General features: G+C 35.2%; 1 protein-coding gene across 1 annotated transcript in view; it reads left to right on the plus strand.

The window, feature by feature from the left end:
* Ziz (dedicator of cytokinesis protein Ziz) overlaps positions 1 to 27,918 on the plus strand; it is a 401,589-nt gene that overhangs the window by 179,767 nt on the left and 193,904 nt on the right. Inside the window, exons 18-19 of the mRNA XM_081769231.1 lie at positions 12,884 to 13,069; positions 16,446 to 16,640. Of these exons, the coding sequence (XP_081625357.1) occupies positions 12,884 to 13,069; positions 16,446 to 16,640 (381 nt within the window). The remainder of the gene's footprint in view (positions 1 to 12,883; positions 13,070 to 16,445; positions 16,641 to 27,918) is intronic.

The following is a 27,918-nucleotide window of genomic DNA, read 5'->3' on the forward strand; positions in this document are numbered from 1 at the left end:
ATATTTTTACAGGCACCTGTACATGCGCTTGAAACTGGAACACTTTTAAACGCATGAGACAAGCATCGATTTTTTCAAGATCATTGCATATTCACGGAAACAGGTAGTTTTCATGTTGATAGGGTTGCAACCTTGCAACGTGAAAAATGCATGTAAACAACATGTAGAGAGTGGAAAGACATGTACGTAACCGGCATATTCCATGTAGTTGACATATACGTTACCTCATGAGGATCTGACGACAGCTGCTTTTCATTTGATAAAAATGCAATTGACATGTTAAATACATGTGAAATACAGGTGTTAACGAATTAGTGGGCGTGTTAGCGTTCATGTAAATTACATAGCATTAAGTGTACATAAAATTGCGTGTCACAGGTGTTGGACACGCATAAGACATGTACGTTCCATGTATATATAAGGCAGAAGAGACATGTAGGTGACATGTACATGGGAGCCACATGTAATATACAATTTGCCTGTTCATGAATTGAGTATGTATTTATAGATCACATGCATGTTTAAATAAATTCCTGCGTACGTCCTTGATGTACCCAATTCCCATCGAGTACTTACAGTGACGAAAAGTGAATCATGTGTGATACTGTACTTCAAATAAAAATATAGAAATAAAATGTGTAAAATTCAAATCCGATTACTAGAATGTAGACTGCATTCTTTTAGGAGTAATACTACTATTTGATCCATCTAATCCAAGGGTCTGCGCACGCCTCTGTATATATGTGTCAGCACCTTGCATATGTGCATGTCAAAGTGGAAAACTTGATGTCTGGATATTGCATGTTCCCTACGCCTGTAATGTGAATGTTTCGCTCTAATCAACCTTGTCCATTGCATTTACCTGTTTAAGCTATTTACTCACTACACGTATGTGTTTAATCCATTTATTGGCAGTCGTGATCATTGCATGTTCCCATTCATCTGTACATTGCCTGTACACTGCATATAGGTGAGTTCACACTTTGCTTGTTATAGGCAATGTGTCCAATTCTATTCCAATGTACTATACCTGTGTCTCAGGACCTTGCATATGTGCATGACAAACTGGAGACTTGGTGCTTGAATATTACATGTTTTCTACACCTGTAACACAAATAATTCACTCCAATCAACCTTGTTCATTGCATGCACCTGTTTAACCTATTTATTGGTAATCGTGATCATTGCATTTTCCGTTTACCTGCACATTGCCTGTACATTGCATATAAGTGGGTTCACACTTCGCATGTACACGGAGACAATACAGGCAATACAGACAATTCAGTTGTCATCCCATGTGTCAGCACCTTGCATATAGCGAATGTCGAATTGGAGACTTGTGCCTGAATATTGCATGTCTCGTATGCCTATAACGTGAATGTTTAGCTACAATCCACATTGTTCACCACATGTATCTGTTTAATCCATTTATTGGCAATCATGATCATTGCATGTTCGCGTTCACCTGTACATTGCCTATACACTGCACGTAGGGGAGTTAAACACTTCACATGTACACGAAAATGATAAATGTAAAATAACATATTCTGCATCATGCGTTTTCCATGCTATGTACTAATACATGGTATTTACATGTAATGCGAATATCACATGTATATTACATGTTGATAAACAGGCACCTTCCTTGTACTTTTCATTCTTACTGTATTGTGAATGTTATCAACAATCCATTCAAGGTACTTTACATGCACATATTCCCTTCATTTACCCTGTACTTGCATGTGAGTGACTACGTGTACATTGCATTTCTCATTTTAATGTACAGGCTCTGTACAATGCGTGTTTCCGTGCAAAATTTCCAACAGAAGTTTAATACTTTTTCGACATGCATAACACCTGAAGACAATGTGCCTGTAATATTTTCTTTTCATGCGTTTTCGCCGAAACAAGCGCCTGTATAATGCATGTCAAAATCTGACAGGCTTTTACAGGCAATTCCATGTACAAAACATTGTATGTTTCCTCAAAAATTTTCGTAATAGGTGTGTAGATCCTGTTCAACCTCCTTCCTTTTCTTTCAAGTCTGTTCCGTTTCTTTAACTGAAAACACAGCTCCCTCCTATACAGTCTCTGTATGACAATGTCCCTAGTAAATATAAACAAGCCATCTTCTATTCTCTCTTTTAACACAGCCGTCACGTTTTCACTCTTCTTCAGAAAACGTTTCCTGACACGAATTTAATTCTATATTAGTTCCTTCTCCATCTTTCTAACCAAGTCCTTAAACTTCTGCGTATCACACTTCACACCTTTATTTTCAATTCTCAAACCCTTAGGTGTACCTTCTGCACTAGGCACTTCGTCAGGAACCATATTTGTTGTCTCTTAGATATTTCAACTCTCCTGTCCTTCCATTTGCCAATTCTTGTCAGCACTGGAGTCAGTCCAATAACTAAGTGGTTCATACTAGCTTTGTTATCTTAAATAACTTAAACTAGAAACACAAATTGCTAAGCAAAGTGACGTTTATTTAAAAATAGAGCACGTTCAATCGTTCTAGTGTAAGTTGAAAAAAAAAAAAAATAAATAAATAAAAAGTAAAAAAAAAAAAAAAAAAAACTCATAGTATAGTATTTTTCAAAATTACATCACAAAGTAGTCCTGAAGTTTCCAAGTTTATTATTGACAGCAGTATACATTTTTCGGATACGAATGCTAAACTCAAAATCAGTCAATCCATTGTGTGTGAGCCTGGTTCGAGTACCGATGTTGGCACGTTTATATATATATATATATATATATAAGGGTGCATCAAACCCCCCACTGTTCACAAAGTGACTTGTCCCTGGGCTAGAAATATTCCATTTGAGGTATGATACAGCCCAGCAATTTTTTATAAAAATCAAAGTATGTTTAGGGGGTTCACCAGAGGCATAAACTTACATGAAACAGGATAGTTATGTGAAAAATTGTTCAACAGATGGTGCCACGTAGCTTATATAGTGAATTTTGAATAAAAAAACATAAGGGTAAGATATTCTTCTCTTAGTATTTGCACTATTAAGATTTTAAAATCTTAAATCTCCTTATACTGTTCACTTTTACGCAAAATTCTAAGTATTACGAACTAAGGTTTTGGAGTTTCTACGGAGAAGACAGTGCTTCCTGTTTTTATATAATTTCACAGTCGCCAGTCAACCTGCCCTAATTTAATTTTAAAAAAGAACTTTTTTCGTACTGTATATGAAAAGATGACGTCTTCTAGTGTGTTTGGATTAGGAAGTGCTATCACTGAGGAAGACGCCGTGCTCACCGGCTCTCGCTTACCAACATGTCTGTAGGTTTTGGGGTGTGTAATGCATCATATTAAGGATGGACGAAAGATCAATCGGACAAGATGGAAAGCTGCAAAGCTTGTTTTGTCGCAGTTAAAAGTTTGTTTTACACCCTCCATTCCAAAAGAAACCGAACGTTTTAAAAAAACAAAAAAAGCAATGTACATTTTGGAACAAATCATTTTTATTAATCAATGTATTCCCCTTCTGCATCGATACACATATTTGCACGCTCCAACAAGTTGTCAAACGACTTCTCCATGTCCTTTATTGGAATGGTCTTTAGGACGGCGGTCGTCGCCTTCTCAATGGCATCAATCGATGCGTGCCACTTTCCTTTCATCGCCAAATGCAGTTTCGGGAACAGATAGAAATCGCACGGAGCGAGATCTGGTGAATAGGGCGGATGATGCAACCGAATAATGTGATTTTTGACCAAAAATTCAGTTACAAGTCGCGAACGATGTGATGGTGCATTATCGTCCAAAAGAGTCCAACTGCCGATTTCGCGATATTCGGGCCGAATACGACGAATTCTTGCCAGCAAACGCTTCATGACGCCCAAGTAAAACTCTCCAGTGACTGTTTGGCCGGGCTTAACAATTTCTTTGTGGATAATTCCTTTTGAATCTTAAAAACAAATCAGCATCACCTTAACTTTTGACTTCACCAAGCGACATTTTTTTGGGTGTTCCTTCATCCGGCGCTCTCCATTCAGCACTTTGCCGCTTTGTTTCGGGCTCATATTCAAAACACCACGTCTCGTCACCAGTTACAATCGATTTCAAGAAGTTTCGATCCTGCCGAGCACTTTTAACGATGTCTTTGCAATGCGCAATTCGATCAACTTTTTGGTCTTCGGTGAGTTTGTGTGGTACAAACCGCGAATTAACCTTCTTAAGGCCCAAAACTTCGGTCAAAATGCGGTATGCGGTTGTTTGAGGAATGCCTAATTCCATTTCAATAACTTTCACCGACGATTTTTTGTTATGTTTGATGAATTCACGCACTTTTTCGATGTTTTCTTCCGATAATCCGGTTCTGGGACGGCCTGATCTTTCGTCATCATCCAGCGTCTCTCTACCCGATTTGAATCGCCTGAACCACTCGTAAACTTGCGTACGGAATAGACACTCATCACCATATGCATTTTGTAGCATTTGGTGCGTTTCACTAAAAGTTTTACTCAGTTTAACACAAAACTCAATTGCAGCTCGTTGTTTGAAACTCATTTTCCGACCGATGTACACAACACACTGACAGTTGAAACGCAATAACTTTGTTGCCGTGCATCCAAATATCATGACATACCAGTTGTCAATGAGGGACTACGCCATCTACCGGTAAAATATTACAACAGATGGCACTAGTGGTACTATTTGTTTTCAAAAGTTCGGTTTTTTTTGGAATGGAGGGTGTATGATAAAGCAAATATTTCCATGATTTCAGAACGAAAAGCGTGTGAGAAAATAATTTTATTACCAGATGATAATGCTAAGGTACGGGCTATACCTAAAAGTCGTCGATCCAGTACAGCCACTCCATCAAAAATTCAGGAAATGGAGAAACAATTAAACAAAACATTTCAGTGATGGCCTGCCAATGTGAATAGTCTTATTAAGAATGAAGAGGATAAACGTTTTCTGAAATCTATGAAAACCATTCGGATCATACGACAGAGTGCTGGATAACAAAATCAGACGTCGAAAGATTCGTGAGGAGGCACAAGAGAAGAGGAGGAAAAGGGCGCATGAAAAGATGGCTGCATCAGCTATAGCTGTTGGAATTGATATGCCTGAGATGGAAAATGACAGAGAAGACGAGGAACCAACCAAAAGTGAACTAGACTGTACTGTAGTATCTGCAAATTTTTCTGTCACCAATTCAGCAGCACGCTCCAATAATCATCGTTCAGTGCGTACTGGAACAAGTGTTTTTCCCACATGATATTATCCAATGACCAAACATCGTAGCTTTAGCAACTCGCTTGCAAATTATGCCTGCACAACAGGCTATTTATACCAAAGCGTTGATAAAGGAAGCAGGTAAAGATACATCAAAAGTCACTACGTCGTACTCCAGTGCAGATAGGACCCGACGAAAGGTTAGTCAACAGATATCAGGATCTTTAATGGAAAACTGGACTTCTCCAGAACTTGCCACCGTACGCTAGGACTCAAAGTTAATGTCATCTTTGGCCAATAAGTACGTGAAAGAAGAACACCTTATAGTCGTCGTGGGAACAAGAATGAACTAAAGCTACTGGACACACCTGTTTACTAACCTGTGATTGGTGTGAATACTGAGGTCATTATTGCCGAACTTACAGTGGATCTGTTGGAAGTCATGGCAATGTGAAGACAACAATAGTAAACATGACATTTGACGCTACGGTATCAAACACCCACCACATTACTGCTGATGCGTGATGTTACAGGAAAAGCTGCGAGAGCTCTTCTGTAATCACCTTGTTGCCATCATATAGGTGAAATTATAGTTGGACAAGTGTTTAAAGACTTGAATATTAAAATCACGAAGACACCTGATATTTCCCTTTTCACAAAATTTCGTGAGCACTATGACGAATTACCTCATATCAGTGAACACCCTCTCTCACGATTTGATCCAACTCAGTTAAACAAAAGTGAACAAAGTGTACTTAAAAAATTTCAAAATGATTTTTAAAAATTCCCCAATATAATTTAAAACAAGATGAAAATAGTTCTGAGAAATGACTACCTCTAGTTCATTGAACTCTGCACCACATTCCTCGACGAAGAAATATCTGAGACTCCAGTTAAATTCAAACGACCGGGTGCTGTTCACAGAGCGAGATGGATGGCTAAATTGATCTATGCCATTAAAATATGTTTATTGAAGAAACATTCAGACATTACCTCACGATGCCATCATTTCTCAACGACAGTTTACAAAGCTCAGAGACTTTGTCATATTTGTTACCCATGTGTACAGTGTGTGGTGGATGACTTGCAACTCTGCAGTTGATGCTCCATGGAACGATTTGAAACTCTATCAAAATCTACTGCTGTACAAGAACATAAATCCGTGCTTGCATTTCAACGGCACTTGTGGTATTTAACATCAGAGATGATTCCTCTGAGTCTTTTCAGCAGCGCGCTGCCCTTCGAACAGAAATGTTCTCTTGCCAGTAGATTTTTTGCTGTGAAACCCGCTACTCCCCTACCAAATTCAAATTAACGTTATGAAACAGGATTTGGAAAACCTCGGTTTCCTGAACAAATTACCAATACTGCATCTCTAACCGATTTGGTTGGACCAGACTCCTGATTTACATTTCACATCCTGAAACTCGAAGATGACTTCCTCGGTGACGAAATTGCAGGCTGGCCAGAAAACCCTTTATTTCAAAACTCACTTCTCAATATCAATGCCGTGAATGTTATCAACGACTGTGCAGAACGTGGAATCAAGCTGACTGCGGATTTTCTTTCTTTAGCAAAACAAGAGGAATATTTCCAAAACATTCTGCAAGTGGTTGAACAGAATAGGAAAGACAGTCCAAGTTTGCGCAAATGATCACGAAAAGACAAGATGTCAAGTGTTATTTGTGAAATATCTTTGTGAGACAGTTTAGATTACGTTACAGTAAATGAGATATAATTTTTAAAATATATTAAATGTTAAAATGAGAAAATTTGTCTAATCCTTTCAATAAATGCTTTTACTTATCAAATTTGCATTTTAATTTTTTAACACACTTTGAGTCTTTGACACTTGTAATATATATTATATTTTGAAGTACTTTATTTTAATATATTCTTAGAAATAAGAGAATTTGTGTAACTCTTAAAAAAAAAAAAAAAGTTTTTATGTATCAAACTCGCATTTCAATTATTTCAATACTTTTTGACACTTCTATTATATGTTTGAGCTGCTGGTGGACCCCTTAAATGTTCGAAAATTTTGCACGAAGTATTGACTCATGAAATGGAACAAAACTGACATAGGGACAAGAATCCCCGGTTAATTTTTCATAACTGTAAGGGTTTGATGCACCCTAAAATATATATGATACGTCAGTGTACTTGTTTCTGTTCCTTCACACGATTCCCACTTCGTTGTTTCCATTCACATGTAACTTGCAATAATGTTTTATACCGAAGAAAAACAAAGTGCAACCTCTGATGGGATTTGAACACGAATCACCTACTAGTCAGTCACATGTTACCCCTACCAACGCCAAGCAATTATAACTTTTCTCTGTTAAAAATGTATCTCATAATGTGTTTTCACCTTCGTTCTACATTTAGCATCACCCCGCGTTGAGCACAGGCTTGAGTTTTAGACTACCCGATATTATTTTAAGAGTCACAGTAAATATCGCAGAATTAACATCTAATATTCTTCCGTAGACTATTTTATGGCGAATGTGTGACATTTTCTTAGCATTCAATTATCAAAGCACTTACAGGCTCTTGAAACTAGACCTTTTTTTATAAATGCTATTTTAAAGATAACTTTATATATATATATATATATATATATATATATATATATATATATATATATATAGAGAGAGAGAGAGAGAGAGAGAGAACTATCTAAAGTTGTAGTGGTACCAGCTACTTCGGACGGTCGTTCAAAGTACAGCTTTGACAGAAAAGTTTATGCAAGATAAGAATCAAACGTTGATTTGAAACATCTTCCTTGTTGCGATTTTTGCTTTTTTTTTTAAACCAATTTATATAAATGCATTTTGTCTAACATATTCACATATGTTTACATATTTACGTATATTTAAATATTTGTTCATTATTTTAACTGTATATCTTCTAAAAGTTCACGGAGAGTTTTGAAACAGTATATAAGATACAATATTTTACATTGTCACTTCACCTGAAGAAAGAAAAAAAACATATCGAGTTTTTCCCTCTTCGAATTCTCCATTGTTAAGAGTTGCAGTTGTCGTGTGACTCATATTTTCCCTTTCCTTTTGCTCATTCGCCTTTAACTGCATAGATATTTTGAGATAATGTGTGAGCTATGTTAACGCGCCTGAGGGAAGTTGTTTTCTGCATTATGCAGCTTTATTATTGCAAAATGCTTAACGAAGTACATTTTTGAAACTAAATAGTTTCATTTCGGAATGTGATGGATTTTTTTAAAATCACGGATAGCTCTTTTATTTTTTATCCTGTAAAGTGTGTGATATAGGAGTTGCAACTGAAAGGTAATTAACTGTATAACAGCTTGTGGAGGGGGAGTAAAACATGGACTTAAACTACGTACAGACGAAGAATAAAGCAAAAAATCCTTGGGCAGTGTGATACATCAAATTATTTTGTGTTTTTTAAAGATTTGAGTGAGGGATTTTTCTGTGGTGAAGTATCTTTGAGTACTTTAAGTAAACTGAACAATATGAATTTACGTGTATATGTATATTTTTTTAATCTAATCCCTTCCTTCCTTCAGAATAGTAATACAAAAGTGTATTTAATTAACATTTACTAATTTTTATTTTTTAGGGCACTTTAAAAATATTTTAGTGCATAAATACGTTTCTTATTCTTCATTTCCGCAAATTTATACTGCAATAAAATCCTAACCTTAGTCATATCTATTTGAGAAATAAATCACTAACAGTTATTTATTAACTTTCACGGCGGTTGTTTGCAAATTTATTTTTACCATTGAACAACTAATATATACACATATAATTTACGATGTCATTTTTAATTTATGTACTTGGAACGTTCAATCTACACAAAAAAGATTTTGGAAAAAAAAAAAACTTCTTATGTTCTCGCAATTTCATATTGTTTTTGTTCTTATAGATACAATGTTGAAACCACTTCTCATTTGAATAAAGGAACAAAGACGAGAAGGAATACATTGTTGGGATATCGAATGCATATTACAAAATTTCACTTTTTTATTACTGTTTTTTTTTCTCTATGATAAATATTGAAACCAAAATGTGGTAATATTTATACACATCAAATTTAGATAAGAGAGATAAAGGCAAGATAGGTCCGGTTCTTTGGACATAGAATCCATAGAAACCGTGTCTCGCCATCTCTCATTGTTTTTCTGTGACATTTTTGGACAGATGGTCGAACATAGTTGACCTGTAAGATGTGTACGTAGTATAATTTATCAATTATTAACGTAAACAAGACGTAAGTTATTTTTTTTAAAGAAAGAAAAAGAGAAAAATTAAATAGTAAAAACTGTCCATTACATTTTCTAGTGTATTACTAATGCTGGTTTAATAGCTAGAAAGCTTCATTTCCTTATTTGAGCATAAGCTATGCTCGCATAAAAGAATGTGGTAATCATTATATTACATTAGTAATACTTTTACAATATTCAGCGTAACTTAAGGTGCAAATAATGCAATGAAATAAAGTACTAATTCATACAAGTGCTCTTGTTGTAGGGAAAATACGAGATGTATGGTGAGTTACTCGGATTCTAAAGTTCATGCATATAAATTAAACAAGGTGGTAAGTTTGCCGTGACATTTCAAGAGTACTCTGTGTGCACATCTCTCTTATGATAGTTTTTATTTTATTTTATTTTGTTTTGTTTTTCAGTCAAGGGGTTCAGGTATTAAATCAGTATAGAAATGCAACTGTTTTTATTTGTCGCTTGCTGTCGAATTTTAAGAGTGAATGATTAAATTTCTGCTATGTAACAGGGCCCCCTCTCTCTCCGTTGTTTGTGCTGAATCAACGTGGCTATTTTAACTCGTGTAAGAGACAAAAGAGAGATATTAGGAATTATATTTATGGGCTTTCAGCATCTCTGGTCATGTTGGCCCGTCATATATGAAGGATGACGTCTCCAGGCGATTACACTACCCGGGGAATTAGGAAGGAATAAAGAGGCATGGGACCATTATGTTAAATACCATCCCGGCATCTGCCTGGTGTGAATGAGGAAAACTTCACTCAGGATGGCTGGCTTGGAAAACCTTTTACGCTTCTTGACCTACTGTCCCCTCCTGATTGGAACCCAGGATCGCTCGTACTAATGACGAAAGCGGTAGCGACTACACTACGCTCGACCATCAGAAAAAGTAGAGAAAGAGAGAGAGAGAGTGTGTGTGTGTTAGCGGAAGATAAATTTAGTTGGTAGTTAGTCCTTCATAAATATATTTTGAATCTGTCTGTACCATTTTTGTGGTCGGATAGAAATTATGTGTCATATGTGTAATCGCTTGTTCCTCAGCCATTAGTAAGACAGTCCTGACCAGGGTGGAAAAAAATCATGATTTTTTTTTAAAAAAATCATTTTTGATTTTTTCGATTTAAATCGAATTTTTTGATTTAAATCGATTTTTTGATTTAAATCAAATCTTTTTCCTCGTATAATACAAGTCGCGAACTGAAGAAAAAGCATTACGAATTAGTATTAAATGCCAATTATGCCATTTAAGTGAAAGTATTGGGGTTAAATTTTGAATTAATCCCCAATCGTTAACCTATATCAATCCCAAACAATGTTTCTTAACAATTTTAAAATAAGGCTTTTTGTGTGTGTGTGTAAATTATAGACTTTCAGTCAAGCATCATCCCTATTTATCCTAGGATCATGGTTCATACCTCATTCTCTTCAGAATAGAACAGCCTTTAAAACGATAACATTCACATTTTCCCTATCATGTCCCTGAAGCGGAAAATTTTGAGAGAAGTCAGGATTTTTTCTGATTTTTTTTTTTCAAATTTTGATCCCCTCTGGACTCCCCTGTGTACCGCACAGATCTCAAAATCAATTGGGAAATACTAAGGGTGTACTAAATGTGTGTACAAAATTTCAAGCTTCTATCTTGAATAGTAAGGGCGGGAAAAATATTTAACAATGAGCTAAGGACATCCCCACAATACCTGGATGTAATATGAAAATTTCCTAGGACATCCCTATTTATCCTAGAATCATGATTTGTACATTATTCTCTTCAGAATACAACAGAGTTTCAAACGGCACCATTCAAATGTCTCCATCGTGTAGGCTATCTGGGGCTGGAAAATCACGACAAAAGGGATTTTCTGTTAAGAAATATCCTCTTTTTTACTTTTTACCCCTCTGTACCGTCTCTGTTTGAAGGAAAAGCTCTGAAACAAATCTGAAAAATGCTAAGAGGTGCAGTGAATGAGTATCCAAAATTTCAAACTTCTAGATGCAAAAGTAAGCCCGCGAAAAATAATATCCCCAAATATCCCAGATTCCCGTATAAAACAGGATCTCAGATAACAGTTTCCTTAGACATCCCTATTTATCCTTAGATCATGATTCGTACATCATTCTCTTCAGAACAGAACAATCTTTCAGATGGTGCCATTCATATGTCTCCATCTTAGGCAGAAAAATCGCGAAGAAAGCTATTTTTTGTTAAAATATCCTTTTTTTCTTTCTTTACATTTTTGCTCCTTTGGATCCTCCTATTTTCACGCAGAGATCTGAAATCATCTGAAAAATTTTAAGGGTGCACTGAACGAGTGTGCAGAATTTCAGTCTTCTAAATGCAAAATGTAGGCCCATCAAAAAATAATAAAAATAGGAACAACAAAAAATATCTTTTTTAAATTTATGACATCATCACATCCTATGTCTCGACGCAGAGAGGCGTGAAAGCATATGTAACGTGCTCTACAATGCCTTCAGTCCTGAAAAAATGAAGTAAAAAGCTTTATTGGTACTTTTTTAATCGAATAATGAATATTTTATCCTATCACCTAAAAATAGATGATATAATTTAAAAGGTTAAGCGTTAAGGAAAAAGTACAGCAACGCTTATCAAAGTGACACTTTTTTCCACAAAAGTACCTGATATTTGGCAGGGGCATATTTTTAAGGAAATTTTAACTAGCTTGCGGCACGAAATACATAAATTTTGCCTAAAGTTATAAAATCTAAAAAAAAAAAAAAAAAAAAAAAAAAAAAAAAAAAAAAAAAAAATCGGAGAGGGGATAGGACACTTCTAAATACGTCCTTTTATCTGGGAACAAATATATAGACGCGCATACAAGAGAATCTTCGTCTTAAATGTCGATGGTGATTTCCACGTTGGAATAGTTAACGATTTACAATATAAACCTTATGTTACGAAGAGAAGAAAACAGGATTGCCCTATTACCGGTTCAAAACGGGATTTTCCCTAATCATCCTCTGTATGACACTTGTTTTCATACTATGTTGTACATACTGTACATTTGAGTCTCATTGTATTATGATTATCATCTTCCATAATCGAAATAATAGAACAGAAACGGGACTTTACTTATTTTCACTTTAAATTATTTCGGAATTTGATTTAAATCAACGATTTTTATTTAAAAAATCAAGTGATTTAAATCTTAATTTAAATCGTGATTTAAATCAGACTGATTTAATTCAATCCACCCTGGTCCTGACGTAGAGACAATGGAACATAGTGCTGTTATTTTATATCTTACATTTTGATAGCCATATAAAAGTGAATATTTATCAAAAATAGGACTAACAATCTAAAGTTATAATTATAAGCGCTATTTTTGTATAATATTACGCGGTATTGATTATATTGTAGAACATGTCTTCAGACCAGTTATTTTTTCTTGTAGGCTGCCCATGCAATTCAGTTAACGACAGCCATTACCTTTTTACCTACGTTGCTAAACGAACTATTTCACTTGTTGGTTGTCACATCAAGCGAAGAGATCGGATTAAATATAATTCGTGTATTGATCCACATTATACATATGATTCATGAAGCAGGAAGGTCAGAAATTCTACAAGCTTATGTTAAGGTAAGTTACTAAAAGAGACTAGAAAATATAACTCGACATGACTAGTTGACTATATATCAGGAGCTGGCGGAGTTATCTTTGTACGTATTTCTTTTGATCTAGAAATGACCTTTTAAAAGATAAATTTTATCAAAAATATATGTTTGTACAATAGACTGACAAAGGCTTAGATACATTGTAATAATGATTAGTGCTTATTTTATGCTGTTCGCTTCCTGCTGTAAAGTAAATGTACAGCTTCTGTTCGGGACAGGTCACTGGTCCATAGGTGGTATGAGAGTAAGGTTTTACATATCCATGACGTCGACCCAGACTAAATGCTGTGGAAGATACCCATGAGATAGGAGTTGGTTAAACCAGTGAGCCACATTTAGACTAGGGTAGAGCAAGGAAACAAATGGCGCCTCCTGCACGAATCAAACCTGGGGCGTCGAGTTACTTGATAGATACCTTACAGGTTACCCAGTGCGGCTCTTTTTGATATTTATTATATGATGTACAGGGTGTCCAAAAAGTATCGATGTGATTTGAAAAGCCAATATAAAATATTTACAAAAACGTTTGACATAAAGTTTGTAGAAAGGTAGTATAATCTATGGAGTTGTATTATTATTATTATTATTTCTTAAAGATAACTTTCTTCAAGTGCCTATCACTTTTATTCTCACATATTTTTGTTCTTTATAAAGTGTTTTCCATCATATAAAGGAAAATCTCTAGTTAAATCCTGATTTCAGCCCGAATGTTATCATTCAGATGCTAACGAGTTGTGAGTGTATTGATGTAAACCCTCTCCTTGAGATAAACCCCACAGGAAAACGTCGGGGACTGTCAAGTCGGAGGAATGTGGCGGATGTAGAATTGCTGAATTTTTGAAATTATTCATTCAGTGGTTCTATTCTGTTGGAACCATATGTCTGGTATATTGTGTAACACAGATCGTTAAAAAGAAAATCAGAAGCATGGCTCTATACCGTTCACCAGAAATAGTATAGAATGTCCATCTTCTCTTTCGAAAAGGAAAACAAACAGAGAGGTCTCATGATGCTTTGAGCAGTGACTTTACGCCATACTGATTATTTTGTGTGATGTAGTTGTCTTTCATGGACGACCTTTGTATTTAACATGGTTCAAATCCTACAGTTTGTAGACAGTGTGTGAAAGTCATTAGTAATCTGCAGATTGCAAATGATGAACAAATTAAATCTCATAGGCAGATATATGCAAATACCTTAAAATATGCTGAAAACTTGGCCGGGACAACCTAAACTGAGTAGAACGCTGTATGATTGATATTCCTGCATCTTCTTCCACACTGACCTGTACACGTCGAATAGTCTGTTGTGTATTGGAAGAACGTGGTCTCTCTGTTCGATCCTTGTCGAAAACGTGTAATCAGGTTGCGTGTAGTCATCTCCGAGGATGCGTTTCTTAACATTGAAACGTCTGCTAGGGCTCTTTTGAGTCTCAGTAATTGATCGTTGGTTTACAAAATAAAGTGTTAACCTTCTTCGAGCATTAATCACGTGCATACATTGTTTCAAAATACATTAATACATAGAATATAAACAATTTCAAAAGAAAAGGATTTTGACCCATATATTCTTCATATAAAAGAAATGTTACTTAAGTTGAAAAAAGTAATTAGATATTACAAAAACAAAAACAAAAAATGAAATAAAAATATAAAAAAACGGGTGTAGAAAGAATGCAGTCTAAAATAAAATAATATAGAGAAACATGAATTAAATATTGCATATAATGCTAACCAAAAAAAAAAATATTTAAGTAGGGTTATAATCAATAGAAATTAAAACAAAAGTTGCTAACAACATGGTGTATGTTCGTTCATAAGTAGTTAGTAAGCTGTTGAGACAAGATATTTGAATTTTATCTTATGTTCCACACTTGGGACACTGTACAATACTGAATCTCTCCAAATCTGAAGTGAAAACAAAGAAACAAAAAAAACTTGCAACTTTCTAGTTTTCGAATCTGAAACAACAACAAAAACTAAATAAATAAAAAATAAATAAATATAAAAAAAATAAAATAAATAAAAGTTATTGATATCACAATATTGCCAGCGGTAGTTATATTCATTGAGAAGAAGCGAAAAGGCTACTACTCACCGCAAAAAATATGTAGCAGAATTTTCTTCTACATGCAACTGGTAGCGTTTTCGGAGATTTCTCCTCGGAATCCGCAACAGTTATCCGGTCTAGCAACGCATCTTAGAGATTATAACCATCATCTCGTGGAATCATGTTTAATTGAAAAAGCAAAAACAGCAACGGAACGAAAAATTAAAGAATCATAGTATATTCACAAAGAAAGGCCCTCACTTAACCTGGATAGAAGAGAAATAAATATCATTTGGAGTAATCTTTTCACTACATACTTTCACAATTTGGAAAGCAAGAACAGAAAACAGTGAACAGCAGTGTACAATGCCAGTGAGTGTCTATTCCCGTGTGTTTTAATGTTTGACAGAAGATTTGTTTTCTTAACCAGGGTGTCTATCGGTCACGAAAGTCATGAAAAAGTCACGAAATCAGAAAAAGGTCATGAAAGTCAAGAAATTTAGCTTTTGGGTCACGATTTTTAAAAATATGTACAAATGTAATTACAGACTGGAAAATTTTGTTCTATAAAACGTCAAAATTCATCACAAAAAATGCCTATGGTCGGCTTTAGACGCTACCAAATCGCAAGTAAAGCACAAAGCACGCTTCTATCGCATGCATGAACATTCGGTCTAATTCGCTCTTGTGAACGTTACAAAATTTTATGGCTTGGTAAAGAAAAGGTCACGAAAAAGTCACGAAATTTCATTTTAGAATTTTAGTAGACACCCTGTTAACTTTTTAACCATTTTTTACTCTTTCTTCTTACTTTTTTTTTTCTTAAATCCTTTTTGGAGTATACCACAGGCTAAAGAAGGAAGTAGCATCTTCCGAAAGCGCTACCTGTTGCATGTAGAAGAAAATTCTGCTACATATTTTTTGCGGTGAGTAGTAGCCTTTTCGCTTTTTCTCATTAAAAGTTATTGAGTTTATAGATCACTTAATTACGTTTGGGACACCCTATATTTACGATATGAACCCAATAAACGAATAATTCAGAAAAGTCAGATCATTTGATATACTCAGTATTTATCAAATGTTTCGTATTTTAACAAAATATGAACTCATGAGAGAAGTAAACAAAATGATTTTCTCAGAAATCTGCGAACATTCTACTTATGAGTATTACTCCATGGCTGGTGAAACAATCCCTGTTATTTTCATAGTACTATCATGAAATAGATAAACTATCTGCTCCTTTCTGTGATACTGATAATTGGATAAATAATTTCAGTATATTATATTTACAGTTCGTATTTGTGACACCAAACGGAAAGATGTTGTCTACTGTACATGAGGAGATGAGCAAGTACCTGCCAATATTACTTCGTCCAGCGAACACAGACTTCCTAGTTGTAAATAAGTTTATGAGGCATTCCAATTTTTTCTTTCAAGTCATGGTGAAAAGTATGGCACAGCATTTATTAACGAGTGGGCGTATAAAGGTATGTATGTACAGTCACACACACTCATATATATAAATAAATAGTAAAGATCGATAGATTAGAGTAAGAACTCGGTTTAAATATTGTAGGACCAATTCAATATTTGAAAATCCTTCCTTCTAACAAAAATCAGAATAAGCCCTTACGTTCATACTTCAGTTCTCGTAATCAAGACATTGTTGAACACTAATAACAGAAGGTTCACTGGATAGTTCAGAAATAACTGTAAGTTTGTGAATAAGAAAGATGTAGCCACAAAAATAGTTGGAGGCAAAATGTTGGAAATTAAAAATATCCAGGGGAATAATGCATTTTGCGGGGGTGGGATGTTGCCAGCGATTACAAATATGCAACACATATATATCAATCAACTCGACGAAGGAAAGTGGTCAGTATCGGAATTGATCACTTCCGGTCAACTACTTCCGGTATACGGTACCTCATACAATTTCTGGGTTTTGGGTATTTCCAGTGATTGCACACACGCATCATATATATCAATCAACTCGTCTTAATGAAGGAAAGCGATCGGTACCGGAATTGGTCACTTCCAGTCTACCACTTTTGGTACACGCTATCTAATACAGTTTCCGGGCGTGGGGTATTTCTAGCGATTGCTCGGAAGTGACCGTTTTCCGTCGTCAAGATGTGTTGATTAAATATATGTTGCATGTGTGCAACTACTGGAAACACCCCAACCCGGAAACTGTATTAAGTATCGTGTAGCGAAAGTGACTAATTTTGGTACCGATCGGTTTCTTTTCTCAAGGCGAGTAGATTGATATGTGTTGCATGTGTGCAATCGCTGGAAACACCCCACCCCCGGAAACTGTGTGCATATTTTGAAGACAATGAAGAAGAGCAAATGACAATCACAGACCTTAGTACTAAAATGAAAAATTACCTACAGAATAGTAATTTAAGTGGACTGTATATGGCTATCGTTATCTTAAATCAAAATTATTAACACATTACGGCGACTCTGTGGTAGTGGCTTAGAATGAAGGACTAAAGGACATTATTATATTTCGAGAAAACAGAAGCAAAATTCTACGGGACAACTTCAAACAACAAACCAAAGATGATGATGAAGGCCAAAATAGAGCAATTATAGAAACAGCAACCAAGTGTATTAAGGATGGCATTAAATCTGTCAGTCCACCTGTTACGAATGAGTATCTTAAAGCAATTTATATCAATGTGGAATCCATGCTGGAGCATCCTTCAAATAATTTACATTTCATCCTGCAACATCTTGTGCTTGGAAAGAACACTCAGAGAATGTTGGAAGTCTAGGTCAGGCTATTGAGGATTAAAAACTACATAAGGGTTAACAAGAGATAGGGGAATAATAGAGGAGAGGGCAATCTTTACGATGTCTTCTTTTGTATCCTCGTGTTATAGCTTTGCTATGCAAGACTTCTGAGATATCCGATATACTACTAGTGAACGGCACAGAGGCAATTGTTGCAAGATTAGCTCCGGATAAAGGGAATGTGACTAAAATTGGTAGTGTGCTTGAACTTTATTCATTATTATTTAAGGTGGTGCCATTGCATAGTATTCTACTGGAATAAATGCGGATGATGATGTAAATGTACATTATCTTTTCAGTATTGGTAAAGACCTTGTTAGTACAACAAAAGACTAGTTCACATTTTTATACTTACATAAGCACCGGCATTATTCGTAGGCAGTCTTATTCGTATCGGCACAAGCTGTGAAGGTATCAAAAGACAGAACGATAGATCTTGCTCTTTTATTTCAAAGGTTCTTAGTAGTAGTGTTGTAAAAAAAACGTTTTTTTTTTCTGTGAAGTTTTTTTTTTCAATAAAAAACATCGTTCTTTTTCATGTTTTTTTTCAAATGTGTTTTTTTTTTCTGGAAACTATTATTTATTGATTTATGTTGAAGATTATTGAAATAATCAATAGAACTTGAGTCGAAGCCCTCGTAACTTACAAATCGTTTGTTTCCTTGTACCTATACGAGCAAAATCGTGTGATTATTCATTTCAGACCCAGGCCATTTTTGACGTTTTCCTACATTGTCAGTTAGTGACTTATTGCTCAAAAACCATTTACCCGATTGATATGGTTAAGACCTTGTTTTTTAGAAAAGGAATGTGGCTATTTTTTGGTGTAAGTTACATTGCAGTGTTGCCAGCGGGTGGGAAGTTACTGAGGGAAGTGTAGAGGTGAAAATTTACAAAAAAAATCCCTAACCGAATTTCAAGACTAACCGAATCTAGCACCACTGTTGCCATATGGGTCCAAGTCACCTAAAACAATCTTTGGTGCGTTGACAAGGTACAGTGGAAACCTGAAGTCGCTGGCTTCCATTCAAAGAGAGAAAGAAACAATTCTCTGTTTCCATACACATGAAATTTTGACACTTTTACGCCTCAGAAGCAAAAATCAACATATGCCGGGGCTAGAGCTTCTCTAATTATCCTATTGAAACTTTTTATGGTGCGTTCTGTAGGCTAAAGAGAAGGCTTTCAAGTAGTGGTACATTTGTTCTAACGTAGCGAGCAAGAGGAAAATAATAGAGGGGAAAAGGGAAATTTGCCGAATTTTTCACCTAAATTTGGGAATTAATTGTTTTGGCTGGAAACACTGCCATCAAACAGACGTAAACTGTCTGAAAGTAAACCTTCGTACCCCAAGAATACTTCCTACAAGTATCATGGCGGTATCTAACAAAGTAAGCATGATTTTTTTTTAAAAAAATCTCATTCTACCTCAGAAATTCACAATTTTTTAACATTTACAGAACATAGTTTATTATAAGCCTTAAATGTACTTCCCCTAATTATTCTACAGAACATAGTTTATTATAAGCCTTAACTGTACTTCCCCTAATTATTCTACCGAAACTTTTTATCGTGCGCTGTGTAGCCAAAGGACGAGGCTTTCAGACAGTGGTACGTTTGTTCGAATGTAGCCAACAAGAGGGAAATAATAGAGACAAAAAGGGAATTTTTCCAAAATTTCCCCCTAAAATCGGAAATTAAAATTTTCTGTGGCTGGCAACAGTGCTAGCAGACACACACAAACTATCTTAAAATAAGCTTTAGTATCCCTATAATATATCCTAAAAGTATTGTGACGATATCTAATAAAGTAAGCAGGTCATTAAAAAGTATTTCATTCTACCTAAAAAAATCACATTTGTCTTTCCACTTAGAGAACAAGGTCTACTGTAAACCTCAACTGTACTTCCCCTAATTATCCTATTGAAACTTTCTATAGTGCGTTGTGAAGGGCAAAGACAAGACTTTCAGATACTGGTACGTTTTTTCCGATGTAGCCAACAAGAGGAATATAATAGACAAAACATGTTATTTTCCCAAAATTTTCTCCTAAAATCTGGAATTAAAATTGTCCGTAGCTGGCAACACTGTTACCAGACAGACTAAAACTATCTTAAAATAAACACTGGTACATTACTAATATATCCTACAAGTATCATGGCGATATTTAAGAAATAAAGCTTCTAATTACCAAAAATATATTTCGATAAACAGAAAAGTAGGGGAAAATCAAGTTAGAACCCAAATCCGAATTTTTCGTGCGTCCCCTAATTACCCCACTGTAACGATATGTACCGGAGTTTCTTCAGTAAGGACAAATGTTCGACTGGCGTAAGTTGACTTGCACTCGGACGTATAGGTACGGATTTATAACAAAAATTTTGAATTTTTTGTTCAAATTTAAGGAGATTTTAATTTCCGTAGTTCGAAACACTGCGCGCAGGCCAGTCCAATTGATGTCAACAATGAGATATCCATCCGACGTATCTACCTGACAAGTCTTAAGGAGGTTTCTCTACAACGAATGAAGCTACAGGGGAAAAGTAATAAAGAAAATTCGAAATTCGAAAATTCTCGAATTTTTGACGGGTGAAATTTTAGAATGAAATTCGACACACAGAAGAAAAATAAACTAAAATGAAAAAGCATGGTCCAACCATATTTGGCAAAAAAATATCCCGATATCTTAATTAGTGTCGATACAGGAGCGGATTAAAAAAGTGACACACCCGTATGTGCCACTTTGGCCACCTGGGTCCGAAAGGGTTATTGTAGATTTGATTACATTTTCTTGACTAATAACTCGTGTTGTTGTAATAGTTATAGTCTCGACTAATAATAATATCGTTGTTGTAAACAGTAACTTTATAAGCAAAGTTTCCTCTCTTTTTTACATCTTAGTTCCAATACTGTTGCTGAAAAATCCAGGGTGTTTCAAAATGAATATCGGGGATTTAAGTCTTCGTAGTACTTATTACATTTTACATACAATTATAAACAGTCACACGGCACACATTGAGTCGATAGGTGAGAAAGGCCCATAAACTTTCCTCCATACGGCACAAAACATTCAATTGACACAGACGGTTGCACTGTAACTACAGATTCAGTCTTTGCAAAATTGAAAACACAAAAAGCTTTCTGCTCTCTAGTCTCCATCTTTGCTACTTGCTCTTTCTAACGGCAGACAGAGGAAACAATGCATGGCATGCGTGCGTACAAAACTGTTTGAGTTGCTCTTTCATTTGATAATACTTATATTTGCAAGTTAATTGTCATAGATACTACAAAGTTTCAAAACCCTAATATTCATTTTGAAACACCATGCATTACTTCAAATTATGTCATCCTATATTCATGTTTTGTATGTACACTCATGTCCAAGATTATTGTCGCATGTCTATAAATATGTTGTTGTAGGAATATAATTTGATAACGAATCCGCCTGGTATTTCATATAATGTTAGTATGTGTATAATCGGCAAAGACATGTATGTGGCAAATTTCATGTCGAAACAGCAGTAAATAAGCACAATAAAACAAAAATAAAACTTTCTTGTCCATTTAGCAACATTTTCTTTTACTCTTTCTCATTTTCATGTTTATAATTCTTTTCCTTTCAAATTTACCACAAATATACATTTCCCGATTACACACATAGTAGCAGTATTAAAAGTACCCTGCAAAATCATTATCAAATTATATTATTACAAAAAGACAGTTATAGATATGCGACAATCATTTTGGACATGAGTGTACATTTCATCAGGGCCGGCCCTAGGCAATTTGTCGCCCGTGCAATGACGAAATTTGCCGCCTCCCTCTTTCTCCAGAAAGGACAAATCTTAAAAGTCACGATTTTAAATATGCTACTCTAGCATGAACAACGAAGGGGAGGGAAACTACACTCGCACTCAGAAAGGCTTAAATACTTACTACAAATGCAACCTTGTTGTGTCTGTTTTTTTCTTTAAATATTAATCTATTATGTTAGTGAAAGATAAAGTAAATACATCTGAAAGATGGTAATCCTATTTATAGAATTCAATATCGAATTTCAATCTCAACATATCAGTTTGCAATTATAGTGCATCTAGCTTTTTTATTTTATTTCTTGATTTTCCTTCTACATCTATTATTATTATTATTATTATTATTATTATTATTATTTTATAAGAAAGTGTTTCCACCTTCAATGATAACGATCTTATTTACGACAAAGGCAAGAGAAGCTTTCATATTAGAACTCTGATAACTAACCAAAGGGGACAGGTGTTCGAGAATTGAGTTATTGTATTTGACAACAATCAAGCAATTTATTCTGGGATTTATTTTACCATTTGCTTTAGCACTGACCATGTCTCTTAAACTAATGCGGCCTAAACATAATTTATGAATGTAGTATTCAAACAGAAGGTCAGCTTAGTAAATTTAATTACCATGATCATGAAGTATGTTTCCAACAAGAAATATTTATTTTAAATAAAATACTTATTGCAGATATTGCAGCCCCGTGCAAATGCGCGTGTTGCACATATGGTAGAGCCAGCAATGCATATCATATATCTAGTCGACAAATTATTTATATATGATATTCAGAAAAATATTAGTAGGCAAATCAGCATTAGTTTTTATCTTTAAACAAGTTATTTGCATTTTATACTGTTCGTGATATTATTTTCGTACTTATTAAAGGCCTACTTTCACGAAAAAAAAAAATGTTCATTTATATTTTATTTCTTGTTTGATATTGGTGAAACACTACAGAAACCCGGATTATTAGTAGGTATGCTACTCATATAAATTGTAAAATATTTGTACCGTATGAGTATCTAGTATTTAATTTATGTTGCATTTTATGGTAATTACACCTACATAAAAATACTTCAGACTTAAATGATATAAGATACATTACAAATGACTATCTGAAAAAAAAAACGAAATTTAGAAAAAAACGAGAGGCAATGGTTTTTTTTTCTTAAAATACGTACATTTCTGAAAAAATACGAACGTTTTTTTTTTCTGTTTACAACACTACTTAGTAGTGTCTCAAATCGGAGAACTAAGCCTTAAAGAGGTGATGAAGTACGAACTTTCTCGATACCCACCTGCATTGTTTGAAGCTAAATAGACACTTAGAAAGGCAGACAAACCTGCATTTGTTCAATCCGAAAGGAAACATGCTACTTCTAGGAATAATGCCATCTTTCAGCCGTTTCCCTATACTATTATATTTTGGATGGTTTTCCCTCCTACATAGGCTTAACTGGTCTCAGGAAAGTACTTATAGCCCCACTGCAGATCATTATTCATGTTTTACTGCTAAACCATATGGCAAAACAACTATTGTTTTTTATGGCTATGGAAAACCTACCCCAAAAGACAGTAATCGTGAGCGACTAAAGTCAACAAATATAGTTAGTGTCACGGAAGCAACAAAATATGCTGGGAAAAGGGAAGACTTCCTCTCCAACGGAGCAACGAGCCCCTCCCCTTCGTGATTAAGTGGTTAGCATATACGCCTTTAGCGTGGGAAACAAGTTCCATTCCCGACGAGAGAGCATGTGGTTCGGATTTCACGTTAAGCTGTAGTCCACGTCTCATATAGTATCGCTGCTGAAAGAGACGTTAAACTCTAAATCAAATTAAATCAAACCTACAGAAGCAATAAACAATTAGTGAAAAAATGATAACAGTACGCCTGAGATCGAGGGAATGTCACGTAAGACAAGCAGAGAGATATGCATTTGTTGCCATTGTAAATGCTTCAATCGCTACCACTCATTAAACCGACCACCCTCATTAGAGAAGATGCAGATCTACTAATATTGCTTCTGTATTATGGAAAAGAAAAGTCTGTGTCTTCCATCAGATAAAGAGAAAACACATGTTTACAACATCACAGCCTTAAAAATTTTGTTTGGGAGTAATGTATATACAAGCTTGTTATTTGCCCATGCCTTCACGTGATTTAGCTTATTGGAAGAATTGAGTTTTCGAAAAGATTAACAGAAATGTTCTTTTGCATGAGTATTCACAGATTTTCTGTTCTCCAAACACAGATCCCAAAACGGTGGAAACTACCGGGTGTGAGACAATGGTGGCTGTATTCAATTGGAAAGAGTCTTGACACATTGGAATCATTGCAGCGTACCTACCTTTGCAAAGAAAAGTAGCAGATGCTAATTCATTTATAAGACAAAAGCGACTTCCACCAACAACATCAACTACAAAATACTAGTTATGAACTTACTTTCAGAGTATGGCATGATGAGCCGTAGTTAAGACATGGACCCTACTGACTGAGACTGAATTAATAAAGGGGGCAGACCGATATCAGTAATGATGGATAATAAACCTGCCCGTCACATCCTTATGAAAGTAATTTATTGCACCAGTTCAGGTGGATGTATCACACTTTATGTAGTTGTAAGAAATATGGCCTTGATTGCAATACAATGTATGGTTCTTGTTATGATGGCAACTGTGAAAACATTAAACATACACTACTTACAGATGAGGAAGAAGTTTAAGAAGATAATTAGGAAGAATGTATGTAGTACAGAAATATAGTTGTGGACAGCTTTTCTTTCCAATATTGAGAGAAAATAATATGACACAAAGTGTGTTCATGAATTATATTTGTGTAATAATGCAAAAAACCATGTCAGTGTTACACATGCAGTTAATTTCACTCCTTACCATAGTTTGCGACCATCATATTGTAAAGATAACAGTTGGCAATGAACACTGTTGTGAATAGTAGCCAGTAATAAACATTTTATGATGCTGTGATCTTGGCTAACTTTGGATATGTTGATGATGTTGAATATGGTTGGATATGATACTTTTTTTTTTTTTTTTTTTTTTTTTAATTATTAAACTACTTTTTTGTAATTTGGTACAGGTCAGAACTCAGATTTATTGGAACAAAACTAACAAAACAATTCGATAAATGCAGTAAGAAGTTAAACAGAAAATCACTACTTCCGGTTTCAAATCGATAGCTTTCGATATGATTTCAGGGTGTAACCCTGGGAGATAGGGAATCTCCTGGGACCGTACCCACAGTTGTGCTCAATATAGATTACCAGTATTTTCACAGTACTACTTTCTACCTCCTCTGTGTGGAAGTCCCCGAGGAGAAATCTATATGAATCACTACATGACAAGTACAAGATAGACATTAGACACTAGCAGTGCTGTCTAGTGGAATAAATTTCTAAGTAGTTTTCCGCTTTATCACATAATTTTCTAAGTAAACACTGTGTTTCTTTTAAATATCGAGACATTTAGTTTCAAAAAGCTCGGGACAGCTTGTGAAAAAACAAGGCGTTTCCAGGGTATAACAGGAAATGTGATGCACTTTATATGGTGCATGTGGCTGAGCATCAACCTTAAAAGTGGACATGTATTACCAGGTCAGGGACTGGACTGGGCAGCGTGGTGGTTAGTGCACCAACATGATGAGCTGGAAACCTGAGCTCAGCCTTTGTCCAATAGCACTTATTTCCTGCGAATTCCATTAAATTCGTCTTCGGATGTTCGCCAAAATTTCTGTGAATTTTCTCTTGTTCTTTCGTTTTCTCCACATTTTCATTCCATCACTTTCGTTAGTCATTCTTCTTATTAGCATAAAGGCATAACTGGGGAAAGTCAGAGATTCTGCTAGTAGATAAATAAAAATTCCATTGTATATGCTGGTAAATATAAGTATAAAAGAGAGATCCCATTTACAACCAAAATCGCTGTTTAGATTAACTCAGGTAGGGCGCTTTGATTTATAAATGGTGGAGCTGGGGAAGTACAACGTTTTTGCCGCTTAGTGGTGTTAGTGCTGTTTGGTGAAAGAGAAACTGACGAGATGCCAGAAAATGCATTGCTTAGCCCACGAAAAACAAGTAAATATTTTTGCCTACATGCACACACACTAGATGCAGAAAAGCAAACAGTAACCATAATAATTGATTTACACTTTTCAAAATAACAAACTGAAGCTCAGTGTGTAGAAAAAGAAAAATTTAATTTAATTTTATGAAGTCAAATATTTTAAGAAATTCTACTTACCCTAGGTGGAAGAAAGTTTTGTCAATTTTCCCGCCGATTTTGCAACTGATGCAGATCTTCTTTTCCTTGAAATTTCTTTCGCTCGAAAAGTGAAACGACACTTAATGTAGTGGAATACTAACTTTGTTAAGTACATGAACGGGTGATCCTTTGAACAACACAAATTTCGGAACCTCGGTATTTCGTACATTTCTACACAATCGGAAAATATGCCACCCCAAAGTGCATCTTCTGTTCGTAGTTTCTGTTCCAACACCTTGTAGACATGTATTATTACATCATAAAATGCTATAGAAGGATATTTGAGATAATAATAACACTGATATGCAAGGTTTTGTTGTTTTCAAGTGAAGAGGTGTATCGGAATCGATTTTTTCTGCAGATTACGAAAATGACCTTCCAAATTGTTTATCACGTCAGGTTTTTTCACAAATCACGGAAATGTCAAAATTAAACAAACAAAAAAAAAAAAAAAAAAAAAAAAAAAAAACATATTTTAACCTGTAGACGCCTGTCAGGGAATTCATATCTTGACGGTGTCATCCCTGGTGCCTCTCCTAATCGTTGCAGAGACATGAAGGACCCCGTATTGGAAAGCTAATAGAACAAGTAATGCAACAAGCTATGTTTGGTGCATCTGAGCTCCCATTCGTAGAAGAAGAAGAAGAAATTCGAAATATTTGTAAAAAAAATGTCATTTTTTGAATTTCCGGCCACGCTGGCAACACTGTTAGTTACTCTACGTTGGTAAAAAAAATTAATACGAGTTCCTTACATAGTCATATCAACCATATAGAAAAATGAAAGCCGTAGCTACAATAGGAAGCGAGGAAAATAATCAAAGTGCAACCACCGTTTATAAAATTTTTTGGTTCGTAAACATTCACGTTGTTATCCCTGGTGCCTCCTAATTGTCACAGAGACATGATCGACACCTTGCTGAAAAGGTAATAGAGCAGGAAATCAAACGAGATTTGTTTGATACCCATGAGCTCCCATTTGTAGAAGAAGAAGAAATTCGAAATATTTGAAAAAAAAAAAAAACCGGCCCGCTGACAACACTGTTAGTAATCCCAGGCTGATCAAAAAAATTAATACAAGTGCCTTACATAGTAATACCAACCATGTAGAAAATGAAAGCCGTAGCTAGAATAGGAAGGGAAAAACAAAACGAAGTGCAATCATCTGTATAAAATTTATAATTTGGTTTGTATTCATTCACATTGGCAATCCTGGCGTCTCCCCCACTCCTAAATGTCTCAGAGATATGAATGACATCCTGGTTGGAAAGCTCATGAAACAGGGAATGCAACGAGGTATGCTTAGCACCCATAGTCTAATAGTCATAGAAGAACGGTAAGAAAAAAGGAAGATAAACATAAATGCATAGTTTAAAACATACATACCTAACATTCGTCACCGGGCTTCCCTTGAAACTTCCTCTTTTTATGCTTTCGTTGGTGTTCTTCCGTACAGTCTCTTTTTAACATCCAGCAATAGTCGGCCATCATATGGATAGTCCACATTCCTTGGTATCTCTTTTCCATCACTTTAATGTCCTGATGGAAACGCTCGCCATGTCCCGTAAAATCACCAAGATTGTCAGGAAAGTAATTGAGATGATCATGAAGAAAGTGAACTTTGACGCTCATGTTGCAGCCAAGCAGTTTAAAAGATTCCAACATCTCGTCGATTAAAACGCTGTAATTTGTAGCGTTGTTGTTCTCCAAAAAGTTTTGTACCACATTTCTGAACGCAGTTCATGCTTGTAATTCTATCTCACTCATACTTTCCTCAAATGTTTTGTCCGGCATCAATTTTCGGATTTGTGGGCCTGTGAAAATTCCAGCTTTGATTTTTTCTGACGTGATAGATGGAAATTTACTGGCAAGGGAC

Source organism: Thermobia domestica, chromosome 8 (assembly GCF_964235325.1).
Source record: "Thermobia domestica chromosome 8, izTheDome1.hap1.1, whole genome shotgun sequence".
Classification (NCBI taxonomy): Eukaryota; Metazoa; Arthropoda; class Insecta; order Zygentoma; family Lepismatidae; genus Thermobia; species Thermobia domestica.